Consider the following 23283-nt stretch of genomic DNA (forward strand, 5'->3'; position numbering starts at 1 on the left):
GTTTCAGACTTGATAGACATTTGATTTATAATAATTCTGAGAATGCCACTTTTGGGAGGGGGAGACAGCTTACAAGTTTATTTGTCTTCATTGGCTCCCCAGGCCAAGGCTCCAATCTTGGCTGGGGCAGTAGAAAGGCACCCACAGAGCCCGGGTTCCAATAACCTCCAGGGTAGGGGGTCCAGGAACTAGGCCTTGGAGACAGGGGCCACAGTAACAGGACTTGGTCAAAAGTGCTGGTGACACCTGAGGTTGGCCCTTTCCCCTGGACCCCCCTCCCTGCACCACTCCTGGGGGCAATTCCCTGAGACAGGCTCTGGTCCTCCTAACTGTGTACAGTGTCAGGCCCCAGTGGGTAAATCAGGGGGACCTACGGTTTGTAGGCGTGTGGGGTGTAGCCCCCATCCAGTGTGAAGGCTTTCTGTGCAGTGTAGTGTTCCTGACCCCCATAGGGTCAGGGTCCCTGGGGGAAACCAAGGCAGCCACAGAGGCCTTCCTGGCTCCTCTTCCGGTGTATGCTGTGCCTCCCCTGAGGCAGAGAATGCCACTTTACACAATGGCAAAACTGTTTGTACAGCCATTTCAAAAGAAATTTGAAATTCTGCCTAATCCCAAGCCAAAATTTATTTAATGATTTTTTTTTTAGTGAAACACAAGGAAGCAAATCAAACATCAATTTTCAAAACTTATACATGCTAAAAAATTGTTGCATTTCTGTGTGTGCGTGTTTTGTCTTTAGGCATATGGTATGTGTGCCTGGCACCCACAGAGGTCAGAGGACGGCATCAAATGCCCTGGAACAGGAGTTGTGGATGTCGTGAACTGCTATGTGGGTGTGGGAATTGAACCTGGGTCCTCTGTAAAAAGAACAAGTGCTCTGAACTACTGAGCTATCTCACCAGCCCTCAAACCGAGAAATATACTCGATACTTGCATGCTGAGGACTTATGATAGGAAAGATTAAAAGTCTCTGTATTCCAAAATTAAACAGTATGCTTCTATCAGGGCAGAAGATCTCCTATGTACAGTATAAATACTGCCGTGTTAGCTTTCTTTCTTCCTGAATCTGAGGGGAGGTGTCCAGGCATGCTCATTAGTGTTACATTCTGTGACAGAAAGCACATGCAAAGTACACATGTTGTGTGTTCAGAAAGAGGACTGTAGCGAAGTAACGTGAGTAACACAGGCAAATGCTCCACGAGACATTCCCGATTCACTGTGCATTTAACATTTAATTTACCATTGTTTTGTTGCTACCTCTCAGGAGCCTTGTCCTCCTGCCTGGTTCTTTGCAACCTGCATGAGATCATGACTTACAGTGTCAAGAAACTTATTTATAACCATTCCTGATGAAATTAGAACTGATGAGGGTCTTTAATTTTTATTTATGTTTATATGTGTGCCCCTCCCTGTCTGGATGTGTACCATGTGTGTTCACATGCCCTCAGAGGTCAGAAGAGGGCATCAGAACCCCTGGAACTGGAGTCACAGGTGTCTGGAAGCTGCCTGATGTGAATGCTGGGACGAGAACCCAGGTCCTGTGCAAGAATAGCAAGTGTTCTGAACCACTGAGCCATCTCTCCAACCCGGCCTTCAGATGAGATTATATTGAAATGTAGAACACAGAGCATGTTTTGTCTGTAGTCTTTCTAACCAAATCTTCCAAAATGAAAGACCTAGGCTCCATATATATTAAGGTTATGAATTAACAGACCCATCTCACATTCTCTTGTGACAAGAGCCGCGAAAATCTACATAGTTAACAGACACTCCTAGTGAAAAGCAGTTTTTATTAATGTCAGTCCTTGGGACTGGAGAGTAGGTTCAGTTGTTAAGAGTCTTTGTTGCTCCTGAAGAGGGCCCAAGTTTGGTCCTCAGCAACCGAATGATGGCTCACAACCGTGCATAACTTCAGTTCCAGGGGATCTGACACCTCCTTATGTCCTCTGAAGGCACCAGGCACACACACGGTGCACACACACACACACACACACACACACACACACACACGGTGCACACACACGGTGCACATACACATGGTGCACACACACATGATGCACACACAGTGCACATATACATGGTGCACACATGCACAGTATACATACACAGGGTGCACACACACACACGGTGTATACACACATGGTGCACACATACACGGTGTACATACGTACGGTGCACATACACATGGTGCACATACACATGGTGCACACACACATGGTGCACACACACGGTGCACACACACACATGGTACACATACACACATGGTGCATACACATGGTGCACACACACATGGTGCACACACACATGGTATACACACACATGGTACACATACACACATGGTGCACACACGGTGCACACACACACATGGTACACATACACACATGGTGCATACACATGGTGCACACACACATGGTGCACACACACATGGTGTACACACACACGGTACACATACACACATGGTGCACACACACATGGTGCACACACATGGAGCACACACACATGGTACACATACACACATGGTGCACACACACATGGTGCACACACACATATGGTGCACACATACATAGTACACATACACAAGGTGCACACACACGGTGCATACACACACGGTGCACACACACATGGTGCGCATACATGCACGTAAGCAAAAGAGCCATAACATATAAAGTCAGATAAATCTATAACTAACCCCTGGCATACATAGTGTACTATTACCTTTCTGGTTTTATGTGTACACATTGCTTCACAACAACAGCTTTCTAAAACATACAGCCTAACCTAATGTCTAGAAGGAACAATTTTTGCATTAAAAATGTTGAAGCGCTAATGAGAACAATCTACTCCAAGTAGCTAGGAATTAATGAGAATCAATTTTTCTTTAATATATTAATTTTATAGTGTCCTGGCATCGTTAATCAATACTGGGTTTATTAAATGAAGTGTTTTGGTTTTTTTCTTTAAAGATATTCTGGAGTGTGTACAACAACATCCCTCCTGTGACCAGCCTGCCTTTGAGATGTAGTTATCACTTAATGAGAGGAGAGAGGCGACCACTGTGGTAAGTGTGTCTGGTTCACCTGGAGGTCAGGTTGGGAGGGAAATAGCTGGGAACCTCATGAGGACTCATTCTGCCTATGGCGTGCCTCTTAGCAGCAAGAATCCCCTGCTTATCAAGGGCTGGAGCCCCAGAAGAGCCTCCCACAGCTGCCGTAATTACTGGATGTAGTATGAGGGCACTGGGCAGTTCGTTTGCCCAGGCCAAGCCTCTAATACCAATAAAACCTTACGTCATTTATTCCTTCACAGTTATTTACTCACAAGGAGAGTGAGATTCTGCCTTAGCTCTTTTCTCAGTGAATGGTAGAAATCTAAATTAAACGAGAACCAAGTAGAGTTCAGTTGGAACCTGTAACCGAGAGGTTCACAGGCACAGCTGGTGTCCCCACGCCCGGTTTTCCAGGTTTCATCCACACTCTGACTCTCCTTCATGTTTCCTTTGCTTTCTCATTGTTGTCTGAATTTGAAGTCAGATTTTCCCATTTGTGGGAAGACAGGTCTCTCTCTTGGGACTGAACCTAAAGCCTTATACCACGTGCTGACCAAGCACCGCACCACTGAACTACGTCCACATCCTTGCTCCCATCCCTGGTTTTTGAGATAAGGCTTGGCAAAGTTACCCAAGCTGGTCTTGAACTCACGTTGTGGCCATCATAATAAGCCTTGAACTTGCCATTCCTCTGCCTCAGCCTCCTGAACAGCTGGGTTGACAGGCCTATAGCCACAAGTCCTACTAATTGAGCTGTGATTTACACCCTCCAAGCTTATCAGTTGTTGGCATTCTCCAAGCCACCACTGGCTCACGGGGTCAGCTCTCCACCTCTGGCCAACCATGAAGAAATATTCTCATAAGCAAAGCTAGGATCTTTAAACTGAGCGTGTCTTTAAAGCTAGGATTAGAATCAACCCTCCCTGAATCCCTCTTACATAGAATTTGGCATGCACTTCCCGGACAGGAAATGACTATTAAACCCTGGTCTGCCACCTGTTACATCTGTGCCCCCAGGTTTACATGTAAATGAGACAACATAGTGAATATGCTTTGGGATGTAAAGCTCCTCACACCTGCAAAGTGCTTGCGTCAATTGTCCATACCCAGAGAGTCAGGGAGCCCCGGGTGCCACCTCCTCAAGAGTGAGGACCTCATGTCCCTGCACCTACCTTCACCCCCCATCACAGCTAATTCCATGTTGCTCCCTCTCTCATCTCCATTCCCTTCCTTCTTCCGCCTCTGCTCCTAATCACAGGACTGGGAAACATTTACTCAAACACCTGTGCACTTTTCTTTTTCACACCAGCCATTGTTAAACTGAATGGAAATAGAAATACTCCTTGGTTGTGGAGCGCAACTCTAAATGTTGTTCTTTGCCATAGGGAGGAAGAGAGTAATGCAAAGGGAGGTGTGTGGAAGATGAAAGTTCCCAAGGACAGCACGGTACGTCTCTGCTGATAATTTCCCAGAACTGCCTGGGCACGGGCCTGAGAGTGGTGTGCTTTTCAGTGGGGTCTGTCCAGAAGTCCCCTGGCAGCCCTAGGTGGAGAAGTTCATTTCCGACATTGGTGATGGTCACTTAATCCTATCACCTTGAACAATTGAAATAGTCAGGTGTCATGGTTCACACCTTTATGCCCAGCACTCGGGTAGATCTCCGAGTTTAAGGGCAGCCTGGTCTTCAAAGTTCCAGGACAGCCAGGGCAACACAGGAGAAGCCTTGTCTCAAAAAAAGAAAAAGAAAAAGAAAGGAAGGAAGGAAGGAAGGAAGAAAGAAAGAAAGAAAGAAAGAAAGAGAGGAAAGAAAAGAGAAAGAAGATAAGAAAATGTCTAATTGTGAATCTACAGTGACATCCCTGTGTCATATAGCCATCAAGGTCTATAAAGGTTAGAGCAGAGCCATCTGGGAGCTTCATGGTTGCTGTTTCCTCACCAGGCATGCCTAGCACATACAAGCTCATCTTCCACAGGAAAGCAGGATCCTTCCCACCAAAGGATGGCTCTCCTGGCCAAAGATAGAGGGACCATGAAATGGAAAATGGGGACACTTAGAGGTTCCCCATTCGTTGGGGTTCACGGAGCTAGGCAAGCCTCAGCAGTCTAGATTTCTCGGGAGCAAAGTGTAAGCCTTAAAAAAAGAACTTCCATTAAGCCCTGGGAAAAGACAAAACTCCTTAGAAAGTAGACGAACCGGTCTAGGCATGGAAATGTGTCCCTCTGACCCCAAACGGTATTAATAGAAGTGAGGGAATCATGAGTTCAAATCTTAGTGTGCCATTCAGTGAGACCCTGTGTAAAATAATGAAAATAGGGGCTGGGGAGATGGCTCATCTGGTAAAGTGCTTGCCACGGAAGCATAAGGACTCGAGTTCCGATCCCTAGGACCCGTGTGGAAAAGCTTCATGTGGCTGTGAATACCTGCTACCCAGGAGCAGCTTTAGGACTTGCCCATCAGCTAGTCTGGAAAGACAGTGAGCTCCAGTTCAGTGAAAGATCCCCACTCTCACAAGATAAGATGGGAAAGTGACTGAAGAAGACAGCAGAGATCAACCTCTGGCTACCACATGCCCCTGCACACACATACGCAGGCATACACGAACACCCCAATCAATACATAAGTAACACAAATCATTAAAAGTAAAATGGACAGAAGGGACCTTTTCCTGATTCTTTTCATGCTCAAAAAATTAAGATACTTCTGGGGAGCCACACGCGTGGACAGGAGTCATTTCCCTGTGAGCACACATTTCAAGTTACAACCAGATTCATTGGTAAAGGCTGAAGATCTGGTCATTAACATTGCAAACCTGAAAAACACTGGAGCTAAATGGGAGCCAGGCAAGGTGTATGACACCCTCTGCTCTGCCGAGAGAGCAAGCAGAAAATAAGGAAGTGTAAGATACTCCTAGATTTTCTTAAATTTAACCCAACGCTCCCCCCATGTGTGTTGGTTCTCTTACCTGCTGGTTTATGTTTGAGGTGATGGGGAGCCACTCTGAAGCCTTGTATATTTATGTGTCTTCTTCACCCTAGACTTGGAACTCAGTGGAAGCCACCAGGGTTCTCCCACCCATAGAAAACTGCTCAAGGCAGGGTTGTTCTGGCCCACCCTGCCTGCTCACAAGGCCAGATTCAGGCACGGATACATTTTTTGTCTGGACAGGTGCCTGAGGGCTCCTGTGTCTCAGACCCCCATTAGAATTGTGGGAGGCCAGAGCTGCCTTTATTCACAACAGAAGCCTGAAGGCTCCCTTCCATGCTTTCCTCTCCCACTCCAGCTTCAGCACCAAGGGAACTCAAGACCTAAGTTGGAGAGATGGGAGAAGGAAAGGTCGAGGAAAGAAGACTTGAGCCTTTCTAGTACAGGGCCACCTTCAGCTCCCTAGTTAAATGCCCTCACCTGGGTTAAAGATAAGCAGCTGCTGCAAGCTCATTAGAATGTAATAATAAACATTGTTACAGTTAACCGTGCCGAGCACCTGGCATATGGATGCGTGCCACTATGTATGGTTCAGTCTTAAATCTTGAGCCCCCTTGTCGCAGTCACTGTGTGAAGCAGTTCCTGACAGATTCTGTGCTTGCAACATCCCTCTGAGGTCCATTCTGTTGTTATTCCCTCCCAGCTGGAAGCTGGAGTGGCTCACAGCCTGCTCAAGTCACAGAGAGGAAAGTGACCTGAGAGTAAAGTGATTTCTCACTCTGAGAGGCCTCAAAGCCTAGGAACCATGACAAAGGGGAACCTAGACCTTTTCCAGGGGAAAAACTAGGAGACCACTGAGCCTCCGGTGTCCTGTGAGTGAATTCCGTTTACTTGACAGCATTAGTACGTTTCATAGAAGGAGCTCTGGTGCTTCTCATTGGCAGGAGGCAGAGAAATTGTGCATGCACGCACGATAGTACATAAATTTATCATTCAGTGCAAATAACCTGTCAGCATTGAATAGAATTTTGCAAGTCTCTGGCATTCAGTAAATAACAATGTTTCTTAACATTCTTGACTGGAGTAACATCTTAAGTGGTAACATTTTAAGTACCATATCAACTGCAAGAGAAAAACAAAGAGAAGGATTTTACTAATGGCACTCAAATGTAATGGGGTTTGTACACTTTGAGAGTTAAAAGACATCGGGAAATGAAGTGAGTTGAAGGCTCCCCCCTCCCCTTCCAGTTCTTCTGGAGTTCATGGGAGCTTCGCTAGCATGAAGGCCCTGGATCACTTGTATCTGTGTGTGCACAGTCATTTGCAAGCTGCTCCTACACATGTATGATTGCACATGTGCTCTTCCATGATTTGGAGGTTCCAGCTGTGGGTGGGGAGCTTGTGTCCTTGAGCACCTGATGATAAATTGCCTAAAAGTTCCCTTGTTTTCCTTTTTATTCTCTCCTACGTTTAGTCCACAGTTTGGAAAGAATTGTTGTTAGCGACCATTGGGGAGCAATTCACAGACTGTGCTGCAGCAGGTAGGGAGGCCACAGCCATTTGCTTATGCCCTCGTATCCTTGTCTCACGTTTGTCATTCACAGACCTTTGATTTTATGTCTGGTCCTTGTGCTTGCCTGCAAGGTATTGATTTTGTAGCTGTGATGTAATTTAGACTTGTCCCTGCGGTTTGGGGTTTGGTGTGAGATTTGTATACATAAGCACATGTGTGTATTTACATGTGTGTACAGTCAGCCCTTCCTTTCTTCAGATCTTGCATCCATGGATTCACAGATCAAGAAACAGTAGAAGGCATGAACAGTATCTGAAATAAACACACACATACACTTTCCTTATTATTCAAGAAGCAATGCAATGCAAACAACTTGCATGGCATTTGCATTAAATATTAAAAATAAGAAAGAGAAGATTCAAAAATAAGTTTGACTTGGTAATATAGCTCTGTGGTGGAATGTTCACCTGGTGTGCAAAAATGAACTGCTCCAAAATAAATACCTAAATAAGTATTATGTGAAAATGACATTTTATATAAAGGACTTAAATAGTCATGGTTTGGAGGGGATCTAGAATTTATCTTACATAAATACCAAGGGTTGGCTATTACATCTATAAAGGCATACATAAATGTGTGTATGTATGTATGTATGTACATAAGTATGCATGCATATATGTATGTATGTATGCCTACATTATTTCCTCTCATAACAGTTGCAGCCATTCATCTGATATAAATAGGCAGAAAGAAAAGGTAAATCTTTATCAGTGAGCTGGCATGACTTGTGGCAGGTTTTCTGTAGCTGCCTCATCTTTGGGTGGGGCACAGTGCCTGCCATGACTAGTGGGATCTGGGTGAGTAGGCACAGTCCCTTCATTCTTCCTGGTTTATCCTCTTCCTCTTGTTCTCCTGACTCTACACAGAAAGAGGCAGACTCTGGGAGACAAAATGTCTCACTGTTCTTGCTGAGGTTGAAACAGAAGACTTGCATCTGCAGAAGGCGTTGACTGCTGAGTAGCCTTCAGAGAAGAGTGTGTTGGGGGTGGAACCATGGACCTTAGTCTGGCCATGAGCTCTGCCACACCCACACCTCCTCCCGGCTGTGAGCCCTTTTTGTTTATATGGTGTTTATCACAGAACCATCAGAGAGGGCTCATTTGCTTGTGTCAGGGTCTCTTTTCTTCTTGGAGCTCTCCAAAACTTCCAAGGATACATTTAAAGTTCTGTGGGGTTTTGTTGTTGCTGTGGTTGCTGTTATTGTTGTGTTTTGTTATAATGTTGCTTTTGGTTCATTTTATCTGCTTCATTTGACAATTTGGTATTGTTTTTTGTAGACTAGTGTGTATCAGCTGGCACCCAGACTTAGGCTGTCTCTAGAGCTCTTGTCACCCCGACAGATCCAAGACCAATCTCACATTCACCTCCCTGGGGGTGGGTAGAGGGTGTGCAACTGTTCTGCCTTTCTGTTCTGCCTTTCACACTGCTTTTACTCACTTCAAAGTGTGCATTGAGAAGAAAGGGGCTTACAAGGGCAGACTTCTGTTCTAGTGGAGAAAAGCTAACAACTTTATCCTGCCCAGTCCGAGGGGCACCCTGTGTATAGCTATAAACACAGAAGTCCCGGAATAGTCATAACACCCAGTAGTGAGCAGGGAAGGCTAATTCTTCTGTGCCTGACTAGAAAGGCAGATGCTACTGACTGTTAACATTCAGTGTTTCCATTAACCAGCTCTGTCACTTGAGGCAACCAGCTCATCTTTCTCAGCCCCACTTACGTCTTCAAACAATGACTCCTTGTGGCCCCACTGTCTTCAGCTGCCAGGGCTCTGCCACAGCCTATGTGTGGCTGGCTGATTCTCCATGTGAAGAATACTATGTATTTCACCACTGACCTGCCTTCTCATAAGGGTTTTTTACTATTCTGTGCAAGAGGGCTGAACTCAGCTATTCCTGCTTGCCAGAAGCCAAGCCAAAGTGAAACAGTGACCATTGGTGCTGCTTGGCATCTGTTGCTGACCTCACCCATTACCAGTAGAGTATGAGTGGATCATCCCAAACGACTAGGGAACACTCACATTTCCCCAAAACCGGGTCAGTAGTGTCCTGGCCGGAACACTGGATCACCTCTTTCTTTAATATAATAATTGTATTTTTACATGAAATGTATCATCTCATCTCATCTCAGTGAGACGAGAAATGCCATGAGCAGATGTTTTAGCTTGTGTTTGAATGTGGGACATGCGTAGAAATGTCCCGGCATCATAGCTGTGAAGCCTGACAACAAGTCACAAAGTGATTGAATCCTTTTCCTGAGTCTACATGTTAAGAAGCAGGGCGTTAATGCCCTCTGTGCTCCAGTCTTCCGTCCTCTTTCTCTTCTTCATAAGGTGCCATCCAAGTTGGTTCAGTCTAACTAGGAACACCGTAGTCTAATTTTGTCTGGTTTTGAATACTTATATATATGTTCACAAGGTGTCAGAATTTGCACCAAAGCCTTGATCAAATTAATTCATAAAGGAAAACAGGCAGAGAGGAAGGCAGGGAAGGGGGAAATGGAGGAGAAAAGGGAACTATTTCATAAAAAAAAAAAAAGTGGTTTCTTTGAGTAGACTGGGTATGCCACTATGTAAATCATATTAAATAGTAACATGTCCAAATGTCCAGGAGACCAAGTAGAAAAACCGATGGCGTGAATAGCTCAACCTATGGTCGATGGCAAATTAGGCAGCAACATATCATAAGCTAACATAAAATTCCCTAATTGTGGTAATGCCTCTCTCTCGCATGCTACGTATTGGCACTGACTATGTGGATTCGGAGAGCTGTCTCTGTTTCCTAAATGTGTCATGAACATGAAAAACTTGGAGTCAAAAGCTCAATTTCTATCGTTTTGTCACCAATTAGTGTGGGCAGAGTTGCTGCACAGGAGCATAGGGTGCAATAGGTTCATCCTCCAGCCTCCACGCTCAACGGCATCCACACTAACCCCATGTTGACCAAAGCCTCCATTAGCCAGCGTAGGTTGGTGCCTAACGACCATTCACTGGGTGATAATGGTAGAGTGTCAGTCAGAAGATACTTAGTGCACCTGTAATGGTAACAGGTAGCTGTCAGCTCTTTAGCCCCTGGTTCAACACGGTCAGAAGGGAAGCAGCAGAGGGCAGAGCAACTCATAAAAGAGCAGAAAACGCACAGAGAGCAGAGGAGCCACTAGACAGAGTCTGGGTCCAGAGAGGTTTGGAGCAAATAGTGCTAACAGTCTGAAGTATCCAGTGTCTTAGCAGGATGCCACAGAACGTCTCACCCCTCCTCACAGAGAGGGACAGGCTTCAAGCGAAAAGTTCATCCGAGTTCACTTGGCTCTCAGAGGGCAGGAAATTATGCAACCCATTTTAGAAAAAGTCTCATCCAAACGGAGTCAGAAAGTGACAGAAAGCTTTGGGTAACGTGTTAAAAAGGGTAAAATGCCTTATCTGGGAGACTCATTTGGCTCGAATACTCTATTTGCTGAATCCCTGGGTAACTGCGATGCGACTCTTACAGCGTCTATGCTGAACTGACTTTCTCCAGCAGTCCCCCACGGAAGCAGTCGCTCACGACAGACCGGTCCCATTCCCGTCTGTAACTCACAGCTAGAGCAGTAGGTGCGTAAATGTGATCAGACCAGCTTGTCACCGTCATTTACTCACTTCTTGCCTCCCCACCCCCTCTTCTCCTCAGATGACGAGATCATAGGAGTCAGCGTGAGCGTTCGGGACAGAGAGGATGTCGTCCAGGTGTGGAATGTCAATGCCTCGCTAGTGGGCGAAGCTACTGTGCTAGAGAAGATCCAGCAACTCCTTCCCCACATACCTTTTAAAGCAGTGTTTTATAAACGTAAGTGCTCCATTTCCAATCGCTATTTTGGAGATTCTCCTGCCAGACTTGTAGAGGTCGAGGCACACTGCGGATGAGGCGGAAGGCAAGACCGCTCGAAACTCCATTCACGCAGACAACAGTTCAGCACGATGCTTGTTAAGTGTTTCTTTTAAAAATCGAGTTTAGTTTCAGAAATTAAAGTGAGATTTTTTTGCTCTTGCCTGAGCGCATGAATTGGGAAGGGAACTATACACTGTATTCGTGATTTCAAATAGCTGAACCTGACTTTAGGTCTGTCAGAGGAAATTGTATTCTATTGGGAGTAGTAGCAAGAGCAGGCGAGAGAAGTCATTCAGAGAGCTGGCAGGCTGATGGTCAAGCATCCTTCCCACGCAGGAATTTATCACGTCTAACATCTGTGTTTATGGGGGAGCTCAGGTATGATTGACAGTTCAACTGGCAGTGCTACCCCTTCCTCATCGTGGCGACTGCGGGCAGAGTCACCAAGAGTCCCCGTGCAGTGGTGCACACAACTTCTGGTGTGAACAGTGTGTAGACCCATTGTTTCCATCGTGATGTGTGTTCATTGCCTTTGTGTGCTCTCCACAGACACTCATCCTTTTCACAACAAGAACGTCTTAGTGTGTTGGAACCAGTGTTTGATACAGTGAGTTACGGGAAATGACTGATAGCCCCACACACATCTCTGACAGATTTTCTATGTCCCAAACTGTTCTGGGAGTCGCTAACCCATTTTTTTCTCACTATTGTATTTCATTGACTCTAAGGTGCTCTTGAGCATAATATACCCTATTTAATTGAAGGGGGGGGGGAAAGCAAGAAAGGGTCTTCAGTTAAACCGGGATGAATTGGCGATTCTGGAATTTTGGAGGTTTTCAGGGGACGGAGCATAGTCATCTTAGAATCTCTGAAATGTATGTCATCATTGTCTCATTAGTCCTGGTCCTTGTCAAGAGGCTAAAATTCAAATTTTGTGATTGCCCTGGTTGTATAGCATCTACGGACAGCCAGGCCCTCCCTGGGAGGAGTTCTGTAGGCAACAGCAAAGAATTAGGATCCACACGGGGAGACGGATCCCTCGCTCTGCACTTAGGGGACGCTGACCCTCTGAATTATGACAGAAGGTTTAAAAAGAAAGAGACAGAAAATGCACCCTGGGGCGTTGCTCTTTGGCTGTGCAGGGCGGAGACAGGACAGTCACAGGGGTACCATTCCCATTCCTTAGGGACAGGTCAGCTCCAGTTCAGCCCAGAGACCAGTGTGTTTCCTGGTTTCCAGTCCGAAAGAATATCCAGCAGAAACTGCAAAGGGAAACATGAGCTAGCATCAAGGTCAAGCAGGCCCACACTTGAGTACTCATAACCCTAAGCAATCACAATTGCCCTGCTTTCCTCTCTCACCTGGGTATCCAGAAGGTTGGTCTCAGATGATCTCCAAGGTTCCTTCTGCTTTACAATTCTGTCAACAAATTGACAGGGAGCAAACTGGTCAGCAGCTCGGTGTAAGGTCGGGATCCTCCTAGATAATTAGTGCCCAACTCTGGAGCCAAGACATAGTCACCTAAGAACAACCAAGGGCAGGCAGTTCACTGCTTAGCTGTTGGGGTGGCTGGAAAGAGACATGGGGGTTGGGGTGCACCAAGCAAGGAGAAAGGACACTGCACCCAGGCCAGCTGGATCAAAGCTGACAGACACCCTGAGGTAGTTACCATCGTCAGGTGTGTGAGTCAGGAGGAGCTAGCTGCGGGTCTAAGCAGAAAACTGCTCTTGAATGACACATGTTAACACTTGAAGGCTCAGGCTGTGCAAATAAAAAAACTCGGAATTCCCTGTATTATTTGCCATGAAGCAGGCTGTCCTTTACTCGGCAAGGTTGCCAGCACGTGTTGTAGAAGTGATCTGGAAAAGTGACGTCTGGACAGAAACTAGTTCACAGGGTGAGGGACAATCCTGGGTGGGCTAGGCTGGACGTGGCCAGTTCACACCACCTTTGCCTTCATCCTGGCTCTCTGGAGTTTGCAAAAGCTAGCTGTCTAGATGATGTCATAGATCCCAGTTTATCTAGTCCTGGCCTCCAGCTGGGCATTGCCATTCATGGGATTCCTCTTCCAACCAGAGAGATAATTTGAATGAGAAAAACCGCAATTTACATGCACCCCCCCCCAGTTCCCTTAAGTTCTTCTGAGAGCCTTTACACTAGGTGTGAGTGAGGGAGCATTGTGGAGGGCAGGGGAGGGAGAGCCCAGAACTGAAGCTGAGCCAACCTCTTGGCTCCCTCCTGGCTCAGTCCCGCCTTGTGGGTGCAGCAGAGAGCAGTCTCTACCGTTCCATATAACTGGGGAAAAGCAAAACTGCTTTTGTGACCCATGGAAATTGTATCAGTGCTGAGTCTGAGTGCCCTTCAGTAGCTGCGTAGCATAAGGAAGCTCCCATTTGAGTCCGTATTTTCTGTAGCTCCTTCAACAGTCAGGAGTTGCATGGATTACTACTAAAGAGTCTGCTGGCTCTTGATCTGGGAGCAGTCCTCTAATTGCTTCCCCAGTTGCCCCAGGGATGACAAACCTTTGCCCACAGCACTGCAACTGTATACCTGCAGCTGTGAACCTGACAGCGTACCTGCTGTCAGGTTCTGGCCGCTGACACTTCAGGGTTTCAGCTGTGGCTGTCCTGATCCTGCACACCTCGAGATAAGACGGAACTTTGCATCCTCACTGTCTTTGGATTCACAATTTGCAAATCAGCATTGCTGTCATCCTATGGCCCCTTACATTGGCCCTGAAACATAGCATATGTCGCTGAACGCCAGTCTATGTTTTATTTAGTGTCTTCCCTAAAACTTCTTTCTTAAAGATAGGAGTTAGAGTTGGGGAGTAAGCTCTATAAGAGGACCTGAGTTCAAGCCCCAGAACCCACTCTTAAAAACAACAAGGGGTAGGGCCAGAGGAGAGGGCTCAGCAGTTAGGATGGGGTACTGCTCTTGCAGATGACCTGAGTTTAGTGCCCGGCACCCAAGACAGGTGGTTTACAACTCTTTGAAACTCCAGGTTCAAGGCCTCTGCAGGCACCTGCACTCATGTACATACGCCCACACAAGCACATGTAACTTAAAAATAAATCCTTAAAGAAGATAGCTAATGCTGGAGAAATGATTCTGCAACAGCACTGGCCACAATAGCATGAGGACCTGAGTTCACATCCCAGCATGGGAAGAGCTGGGCATCACCACACACACTAACCCTGGCACTGTGTAGACAGAGGCAGGAGGCTCACCAGTGCTCTCTGGCCCCAATCCTGCCCCAAGTCCAGTGAGAAAGCCTGTCCAAAGGAATATGTCAGAGAGTGACAAAGCAGGATACCCAGTGTTGTTTCACACCTCTGGTCATGTGGTACAGGCGCACAGACAGCACCTACATCTACATACTACATCCACGTACATAAAGATATACCACACACACGCACACACACACACACACACACACACACACACACACGCACACACGCACACCATATACCACATACCACATACACTACACACAGATAGTACATATACGCACAACATGCACACCACATCTACACACACATACACACATGCATTATATACACACACATACATATGCAGACACACATACATATACAGAAAGCTGAGTTTGCTGGTGGATCTCTGGGGCTTGCTGGCCAGGCTGGCCTTTAGCAAGTTCCAGACTAGTGAGAGGTCCTGTCTCCAAACATAAGATGGATGGCATCCAAGATTATTCACTACCTTCCCTGTCCTCTCATGCTCCTACCCTTCCTCCTTCCCTACCTCCCTACCTCCCTTTCTTCCTTCCTCCAACCCCACACTATCCCCTTTCCATGCAAGTGTACCTGTGCATGCAGAAACATGCCCAAATAAAGAAAATATTTTGAAAGTTAAATTCTTAGTTAGAAATGTGAAGTTGTGAGAGCTGTGCGGTTATGCTTGGGCAGAGGTTAGGTCACGTGGGAGTTACAAGGTGCGTCCAGTGGTTTGTCCAGATGAATTGCTGCTTGGCGTAGTTATCTGAACTGATCTTGAAGAACATCTAGCCCAGCTGTCCTTCCCCTCGGTAGTCTGTATTAAAAACAAGAGAGGGAGGAGGTATGGTGGTGGAGCAGTCACGGAGGTGGAACACTCAGCTGTGTCCCCCTTTATTGCCTGGAGGAGTGAGTGGAAGCACTTGGACTGAATAGCCCTGGCTATATCACACCCTGGCTCTGTCACGCCTTGCCTCATAATGACAGGTAGACACCCCTCAGCCAAACTTGACCCTTTGTGTTACAGCTAATACTGGGTGTCTTGGGGGCCTCCCATCTCTCATCTCCCAGTTTAAACAGTCTTTGAAAAGCATACTTTTTATAGTCGGTTTCCTAATTAGTAATTCCACAAGACAAACCATGGAAGTCCCTGAGGTACAGGCTGAGGGTTGGGGAAAATAATAGATCCATTGATTTTATGAAGCTTAGTTGCCTGCGGAAAGCGATGAGAAGCAGGGGGTATAATGTAATTCCCACCCCCCTCTCCTGTGGCTCTGTTTTGTTTTGTGTTATTTTATTCTTGAAGGTAGGCTTGCGCATGGCTCTGTCTTGAGTCATAGCCCCCCCCCCCGCCCGTTCCATACATTTTTTGTGGGGCTCATCTCCTGATAGCCTTTGCCTTGAGCCCAGCGTACTCTCCTCATCAGCTTGGGTGGATGAGTCATGCCCCCAGGCACAGCAAGAAGAAACAGGCAGCCAGCCCATAGCTTGTTTATTCCTCGTTTTAATTTCCATTATTACGTTTCTCAGGAAATGCACGCCTTAGCTAACAGTTACTGGAAAAAAATAAAAAAGGAAAAGAAAAAAAAAAAAGGTATTTGAGTTCTTGCCAACATCTGGGGAAGCTGAATGAGATGCCTAGAGGAGGGTTGGCCCATCCTTTGCTTAAAGTTTTCTTTCCTTCTTTTCTTTTTTGTTTTTTTCTGTCCTTTAGCCCATGAAGAGCATCATGCTTTTGAAGGTGGACGTGGAAAACACTAATTGCACTCTGTAAAGAATTCTTTGTCCTTTGCTGATTGGTTTTGGAACCGGTCTTAACAGGAGGGAGAGTGAAGAGAAGACTTGCCGGAGCCGATGCTGGTTCATTTAGAGTGGGTTTCTGTCCTTGCAGTCTGGGCGATTAGGACTCAAAGTGGCAGGTGGGGTTGGGGGAGAACATGTGGGTTTCTGCCATCGTATCACTTGCTTTAAAAAGAAAGAAAAGAAAGGAAGAAAAAGAAAGAAAGAAAGAAGGAAAGAAAGAAAGAAGGAAAGAAAGAGAAAGAAAGAAAGAAAGAAAGAAAGAAAGAAAGAAAGAAAGAAAGAAAGAAAGAAAGAAAGAAATTTTAAGCTTTCCAAATTCTGTGGGTTTTTTGCACTCTTCCCCCTCCCCGTAAGATTCCTCATTCAGAGTAATTATTGTTTTCTGCACACCCTTTCATTGAGGCATAAGAATTGGGTTTCCCCTTCAGTGGCTCTACTGTACCTCGCTAAGGAGCATCTGCATAATCGCCACAGGACTGCCTGTGAAGTCACAGGGCACCGGGAGGAAGCCTAGCCTAGCAAAACCCCTTTTCTGATAAATTGTTGTGACACTTCCCTGCATACTGTGAGCTGGGCATTGTTTCTTTTGTGTGTGTGTTCCATAGAAAGCATGCCCATTGACGGCGCACACATCTTAAAACCCCTTTAAAAAGCAGTATGAGGAAAAGAAATTGTTGGTTTGCCTAACATGAAAACTTTTCATCACAATTGGGTGTCAGGCTCCAAATCAAACTCTAGGCTTTTGGGGCCCACGGTGCAAGAATTTCTAAGCAGAATCCCATATCTGACTTTTTCAACAAAAGCCCCATGATTTGTCCCGGGAGGAAACCTTATATTTCTGATTTATAGAGGAGTCAGTGCGTAATACTTGTATGGCTTCTTCCAAGTTGCAACGTCTTTACCCAAACCGATCCTCACAGCTCTCCTTCAGTGGGCCCTCTTTCCTGCCCCCGTCCTGTATCCTTTCTGAAAACCGATGGCCTTCCAGCAAAGGCAGCTTCACCCTTCCTCTGCACACTGTGGCAGGAGACACCTAGCCAGTCACACAGCTGCCCTGGCGTGCCTCTCATTCCTATGGACTGTGTTATTAGATATTTGATTCTACTACTAGAGAAATACTGGTTTCAGTAGAAGAAAGCCTTTCCGAGTGTCACAGCTCCTCCCAGAAGCTCCTGCTTCCCACTCAGCTTTGCCCCACCCCCTGGTAATTCTCCTTCAGAAAGGGCTGCTCTCCTGTTAGCTTGGGTTAGCACAAACCAGCGTGCAGCTTCTATAATTCTCAAAAGGGCGGATTTCTAATTCCCCTTGCCCTGTGGGAAGGAGAGGTGGAGTTGCTCTAAGCCTTCCACATGCATTTGTAAATAAAATTCCCCATTCAGAGATTTCAGATGGTCCTCAACGGCATCTGTTTATAAAAGTCGTGGCCCTCCACTTACACATCGCTAAACACTCAGCAAAAATAATTAGCTGTCAGAGTTTAAGAGGTACTTCTTTTCCAAACTTAAGTCCCTCAACAGTTTCACTCATCAGGGTGTTGATCCTTCTAGAAAAATCTCAGGATGTGTTTGTCTAAATGACGTGCATTTCTTTGAACAGTTTCTAAACTTGTTTTAAAACTATAACTCAAGGATTTTAAAACTTATTCTAGACACGAAATTCCTTTTTATAATATAAGTATTTTCTGATAGATTAGCAAAAAGGATATAATTGACTTCAATATTTTAATTGTCATATATATTTCCATAAGTAAATAAATTTTGAGAAATTTTTATTTTTGAACTTTATTTAAAGCATTTGTGATAACATGTTCAATTTTTTGCATGTATGTAGCTTTTGAAGTAAAAATAAAATAAAATAAATAGGAATGTTAGGCTCATGTTAATGCTTTCGAGTTTCTATTGTTTATGAACACAAAACATGACAACCACACAAAGTAGTTGGTCTGTTTTCTTGTTCTTATTTTTTTTTTTTTGTCCCAGTGAACTTTTGCAATTGTTTCTCTTTAGAAAACACTAACCATGAGAAGGATTTAACCTGCCTACTCTTCAGAACCTGTCTCTGAATTACTTGAGTAGATTTTGTCAGCTTTTGCTTCGGAAATAGTTTTAATTGAATATTTAGTCATGATTGACTGAGAACTAAGCAGATCTAAGCAGTTTCAAACCTTCCATTGCCTCCTTAAAGAAGCTGATACTTGGGGAATCAGAGGCAACATTCGAGGCATGGAACTCAATGTCAGAGCAGTTCAGCCATCTTGGCAACTTGCTGGGGCAAGTGGAGAATCCAGTAGAATCTTGGTCCTTCAAGCCAAGTCCTGTAGGTGCAGCCCTGGCTTCTCTGCAGAGTGCTACCCAGAAACCAAGGGGCTTGCTTCCTTCTCCCGCAAGGCTGTGAGGCAAGCCAGGAAATCTGGCTGAAACCAGTGTGTTTTTGCCTCTGTCCTGTGATCCCTTGATTGCTATGTTATAGACTCTTGCCTACACGGGGAATGTTTTTAAGATTTTCTCTTTTTTCCCTAGCCATCTCCTATTTCTGCACTGACCCAGCAAACTTGCAATGCTGTAATTTAATTCATGGTCCCCTTGACAGGGAACAAACATGAGAAGGAAAACAAGACAATGAGAAATCGTAAGGTTAAAGTCACTAGACCGTTCTTGGCCCCTTCCCTTGCTTTTGCATGCCTGCACTGTAAATACAGTCGTAAGACTTCATCATCGGAAGGGACTTTGAATACAATTGCATCCAGTAGACACAATACACCATATAGCAGCTGAGCCTTGACTGACCCTGCTTCTCACTGAAGGATGGAGATCTAGCCATCAGGAAAGCATCAAAGCTGGGCATCAGAGTCTGAGAACTGTGATCGACACAGGCTTCTCTGTAGTGAAGACAGTGGCATCTGTCAGCCTCTCCTTCTCTCAGGTCATCCTGGTCAGCACTGATCCTCTGTCCCACTCCGGCTAGTGTAACAGCACATACTCAGATGTTCTCATGACAACAGCTGCTTGCTCTCCCTCCCTCTTCTGAGTGAATGGCATTAGGTTTGGGGTCTAGCAACCGCTGTAGTGTGAGAGGAAGTAGATCGCTGCTACCAGATGCCCCACTCACTCCCCGTGGATTCCAACTTTCTATGCACACAGAACTGACAGCATTTACAATGATCACATGGTGGCGCTGCCTTCCAGCTGACAGTTCTGGACCAGAGGCTGAACGAGTCCTCCTCTGTGTGTGGGATTATTTAAGAGCTTGCTGCCTGCTGCTCTAGGGCTTCACAAAACTTTCGTTAGAGAGCATACAAATCGTATTTAGCGATAGACATTTAATTCTCATTTGCCTAATAAAAACACATCACAGACAATGCTGTGGACCCACTTTTAAAAACCTCAGCTCCCAGCCCCTCCTTGGATTTTTTAAGTACTTATAAATAGAAAAATAAAACCCACATAAGAGTATGGGGAACGTTTTATCTCTATTTGATTAGCATGGCTAACGATGACAAACTATTAGGATTCCTTTCTTTTTAGATAGATAGAATGCCTTTAAGAATGCCCTTCCCCTTCCCTGTCTGAAATGAAAGAAGAGGAGTGCCTCACGTGGTTTCTGTATCACCTTAACTTACTCCTAAGAGCTTGGAAGAGTCACAGAGTAAAAGGGAGGGGCGGAGAACAAACAGAAATGCCTTAGAAGTGAGCTGACAGGGCAGTTAGGTGGGCTCCCGTCTCAAGGAAAACCCTAAACCGATTCCTTAACCAGCTAACTAGACACTGGTGGTTAGCTTTTCGGCTTGTTTTCATTTTGCATACGAATGAACACGAAGAATTCTTACATTTCCTTTAATCTGCTGCGGCCAGAAGTCAGTCTTCACCCTTCCTGGTGCTGACACGACTCACGATTTTAAAGCGATCCCAAGGACATAGAATTGGAGAGCGGAAGGGACCTCTGAGATCATCCACCAGTGTGTCTGTCTGCTTAGTGAGCAGAAGGCCCACTGGGGCCCTAGCTTATCAAGCTTACCCGGCTACACCCTGGAGCTTTGGGCATCTGCATTTTGAGCTAGCGCCCTGTAACTCTATAAGGTCTTGAGGCCTTAAGACTTTGAGAACCTCCGATTATATCCAACCTCTGCATACTACTGGTGAGGCCCACCCATCCAGGATACCCTGAAAGCGGGGTATAATAGCAACAGTCTTACAAAAAAAAAAAAAAAAAAAAAAAGGAAAAAACAGTCACTATTCAAAGGGAAGATATTCATAAATAAGAACGTTATAGCTAGGACCACAGCAATCCTAAGTAGCCCATTTCTGGAAGTCTATAATATAAACCTTTAATACGGAGCCATGGCGTCTCTCTTTTCTGAATACCATTCCATCCTGTTAAGAGAAGAAAAATTAATGTTCAGAAAAAAAGTAGCTACTCCATATGTGCAGTAACTACTTTTCTATAATGTCTTATGGCATCTGGGGTTCAGCACCATTGAACAAGATTAAATGAATGTTACAGAGCTATAAAAGTGCATGTAAAATACCGCAAAACTGCTCGGAGGACTATCAAAGTAGCCTGGGAATGAGTTCCCACTAAAATTAATTGTCACTTTCTAAACGTAGCTTAGCCAAGCTGTTACTAAACTGGAGGGGGTCTTTAATACATACAAGTGTTTAAAAAAAGAATCAAATAGGCACTCCCCAAAGCATGCAGATGGGAGACAGAGGTCATCATGAAGTCAATACTTTTTTGTCCATCATTGCTCCTGAAATTTATGGTCTCATTGTATCTGTGTGTGTCAGATGTGCCTTATTAGAATATCCAATAAACTGACCTTTGGATATTCTATTGCTCTGTGTCCTTCTGAAATCATGGGTTTACAGGAATGTGTGTTCCATGTTGTTTCGGTTGCTGCCTGAAACACACACACACACACACACACACACACACACACACACACACACAAGGATTCATTCGATGAAACACAACAGTTCCAGTTTTACCTTTGAACATTAAGGTTGGATTTTTTCTTTCTTCTTTGAACATCTGTTTGGGAAGAAGTGTTTATTTGAGATTTGTTAAACTGGCAACTTCGTGTTAACAGAAATGATCCTTCTGAACAGAAATTGATGCCTCTGAGTTTCTGGTGGGAAATTAGTGTGTCTCTTGTTACTTTTTTTTTTTTTTAAAGCAGTTTTTACTAAAAATGTAAAAGAATAAAATAGAGTCGTTTTATCATTTCATGTAATGACTGAGGACTGTTGAAGACTTTGGCTATGTTTTTGACACACATGTAAGCTTGCTAGTCCTGTGGTTTTGGGAGTGTCTCTTGAATTCCCTTCAGATTTCTCAGACTCTAATCAGGTAACCAGGCTCTCAACCACTGTATGTGCTCTTAAGCTCTGTTGATGCTGACTCCTTGGTATTCACCTACGCTAAGTCCCCCTGACTTCACCCATGCCCTCTGGGAGCATGTTTTCCCCCTTTGAATTAGCACACAAGAGAATTTCAAATGTAAACTCCTTGCCACACTTCAGCTACAGAGGCATCTAGCAACATTTGTCTCACGTTTAAAATCTTATCAGTGGCTTGAAAGTGATCCATTTTTTTTTCAGCTGTCATACCTGTGCAAGCCAAACCAGGTTTGCTTGCCTCATGTTTCTGATGTGTTTGCAGTCCTCCCCCACCTTCCGCCACCCTGTATGATACCATCTGTGCCCTGTGCAGTCTGGGACCCCTTCACATCTGGCTACAAGCTGGTGTAATGCCCTTCCTTTTGATCTGGTCTCATCTAGTGATTTGCGCAGTATTTTTAAGGTCAGACTGAAAACTTTTTCTGTTCTAGTTAGTTTTGATTTTATATCTCCGGGTGTTTGATGTTCAGATACATGTGAAGGTTGCTTCTATAAGCCAGTAATTTTTATTCCAGCCTTTTGCAGCGGTAAGGTAAGTCGAGCCTGTATTCTTCTCACTCAAAAATGTAGTGATTTATATGTTTGGTACAATGTTTTTTCATACCAGAGTCTTTGCTGTTTTGCATCTGGGACTCTATTGCTATGACTTTATTACATTCCTTCTTGTTTTCAAGAAAACACATTTAGAGTATGGCTAAGAGTGACTATTTCTCAAGACTCGATTCTGAGATCTTTGCTCATCTGTTGCCACTAATTGGGTTCTTGTCATTAAAAAAAAAAAAATACCGTTCGTCTTCTGGGTTTAAAATCTCATGCAGCTTTATTATCTTTATCTTAATTGCATTTCAAATATATATGTGGTGGTTGTCATAGTCCTGTTTATTTTCAGCACAAGGCACAACACAACTTTCTGCCGAATGGCTCTAACATGCCTGGGGCTCCCTCACAGTGCCCGGATTGTAGTGGTTCTACGAGATTCCTTGTTTCAGATTTATGGAATGAATGCAGTTGCCATAGGGCTCATTTTGGTCTCATGGAAAACATTTTGCATATTCAAATTCTTTTTTTTTTTTTTTACCTTTTATTTAGAATAGTGAAGTACATTAAGTCCATTCCTTTTCTTTCATTTTGGGTGCTACAGCTGGTCTAAAGTCTCCCCACTTCACCAAGCAAAACGAATTGATTCTTCCTTTCTGGTTGCATAACCCGTCCCCTCAGAACAAACAGAAACACCCGAAAACTCATGTGTCTTCCGTTCATCGCTACGGTTTCCCTTCTCACTGTACAAGCATGCAGTTCAAGCTTATGTACGGGAGACTCAATTAATTTTAATACAGCAAATTTAATGAAATCTGTGAGGGGCAGGGTATAACACGGAGGCTGTAAAAATCTCACAGGGCCTCCTCATTCTGGAGTCCGCTCGCCAAGACTTGCAGCCAAGCAATTGC

At 44.9% G+C, this 23283-nt stretch overlaps 1 protein-coding gene across 1 annotated transcript in view; it reads left to right on the forward strand.

Annotated features, from left to right (window-relative positions):
- Positions 1 to 16675, forward strand: part of Eif4e3 (eukaryotic translation initiation factor 4E family member 3) — a 40681-nt gene extending 24006 nt beyond the window's left edge. Inside the window, exons 3-7 of the mRNA XM_032906020.1 lie at positions 2964 to 3058; positions 4432 to 4492; positions 7444 to 7510; positions 11206 to 11361; positions 16351 to 16675. Of these exons, the coding sequence (XP_032761911.1) occupies positions 2964 to 3058; positions 4432 to 4492; positions 7444 to 7510; positions 11206 to 11361; positions 16351 to 16397 (426 nt within the window). The 3' untranslated portion in view covers positions 16398 to 16675. The remainder of the gene's footprint in view (positions 1 to 2963; positions 3059 to 4431; positions 4493 to 7443; positions 7511 to 11205; positions 11362 to 16350) is intronic.
- Positions 16676 to 23283: the final 6608 nt, after the last annotated feature.

This window comes from Rattus rattus, chromosome 6, assembly GCF_011064425.1.
Source record: "Rattus rattus isolate New Zealand chromosome 6, Rrattus_CSIRO_v1, whole genome shotgun sequence".
Classification (NCBI taxonomy): domain Eukaryota; kingdom Metazoa; phylum Chordata; class Mammalia; order Rodentia; family Muridae; genus Rattus; species Rattus rattus.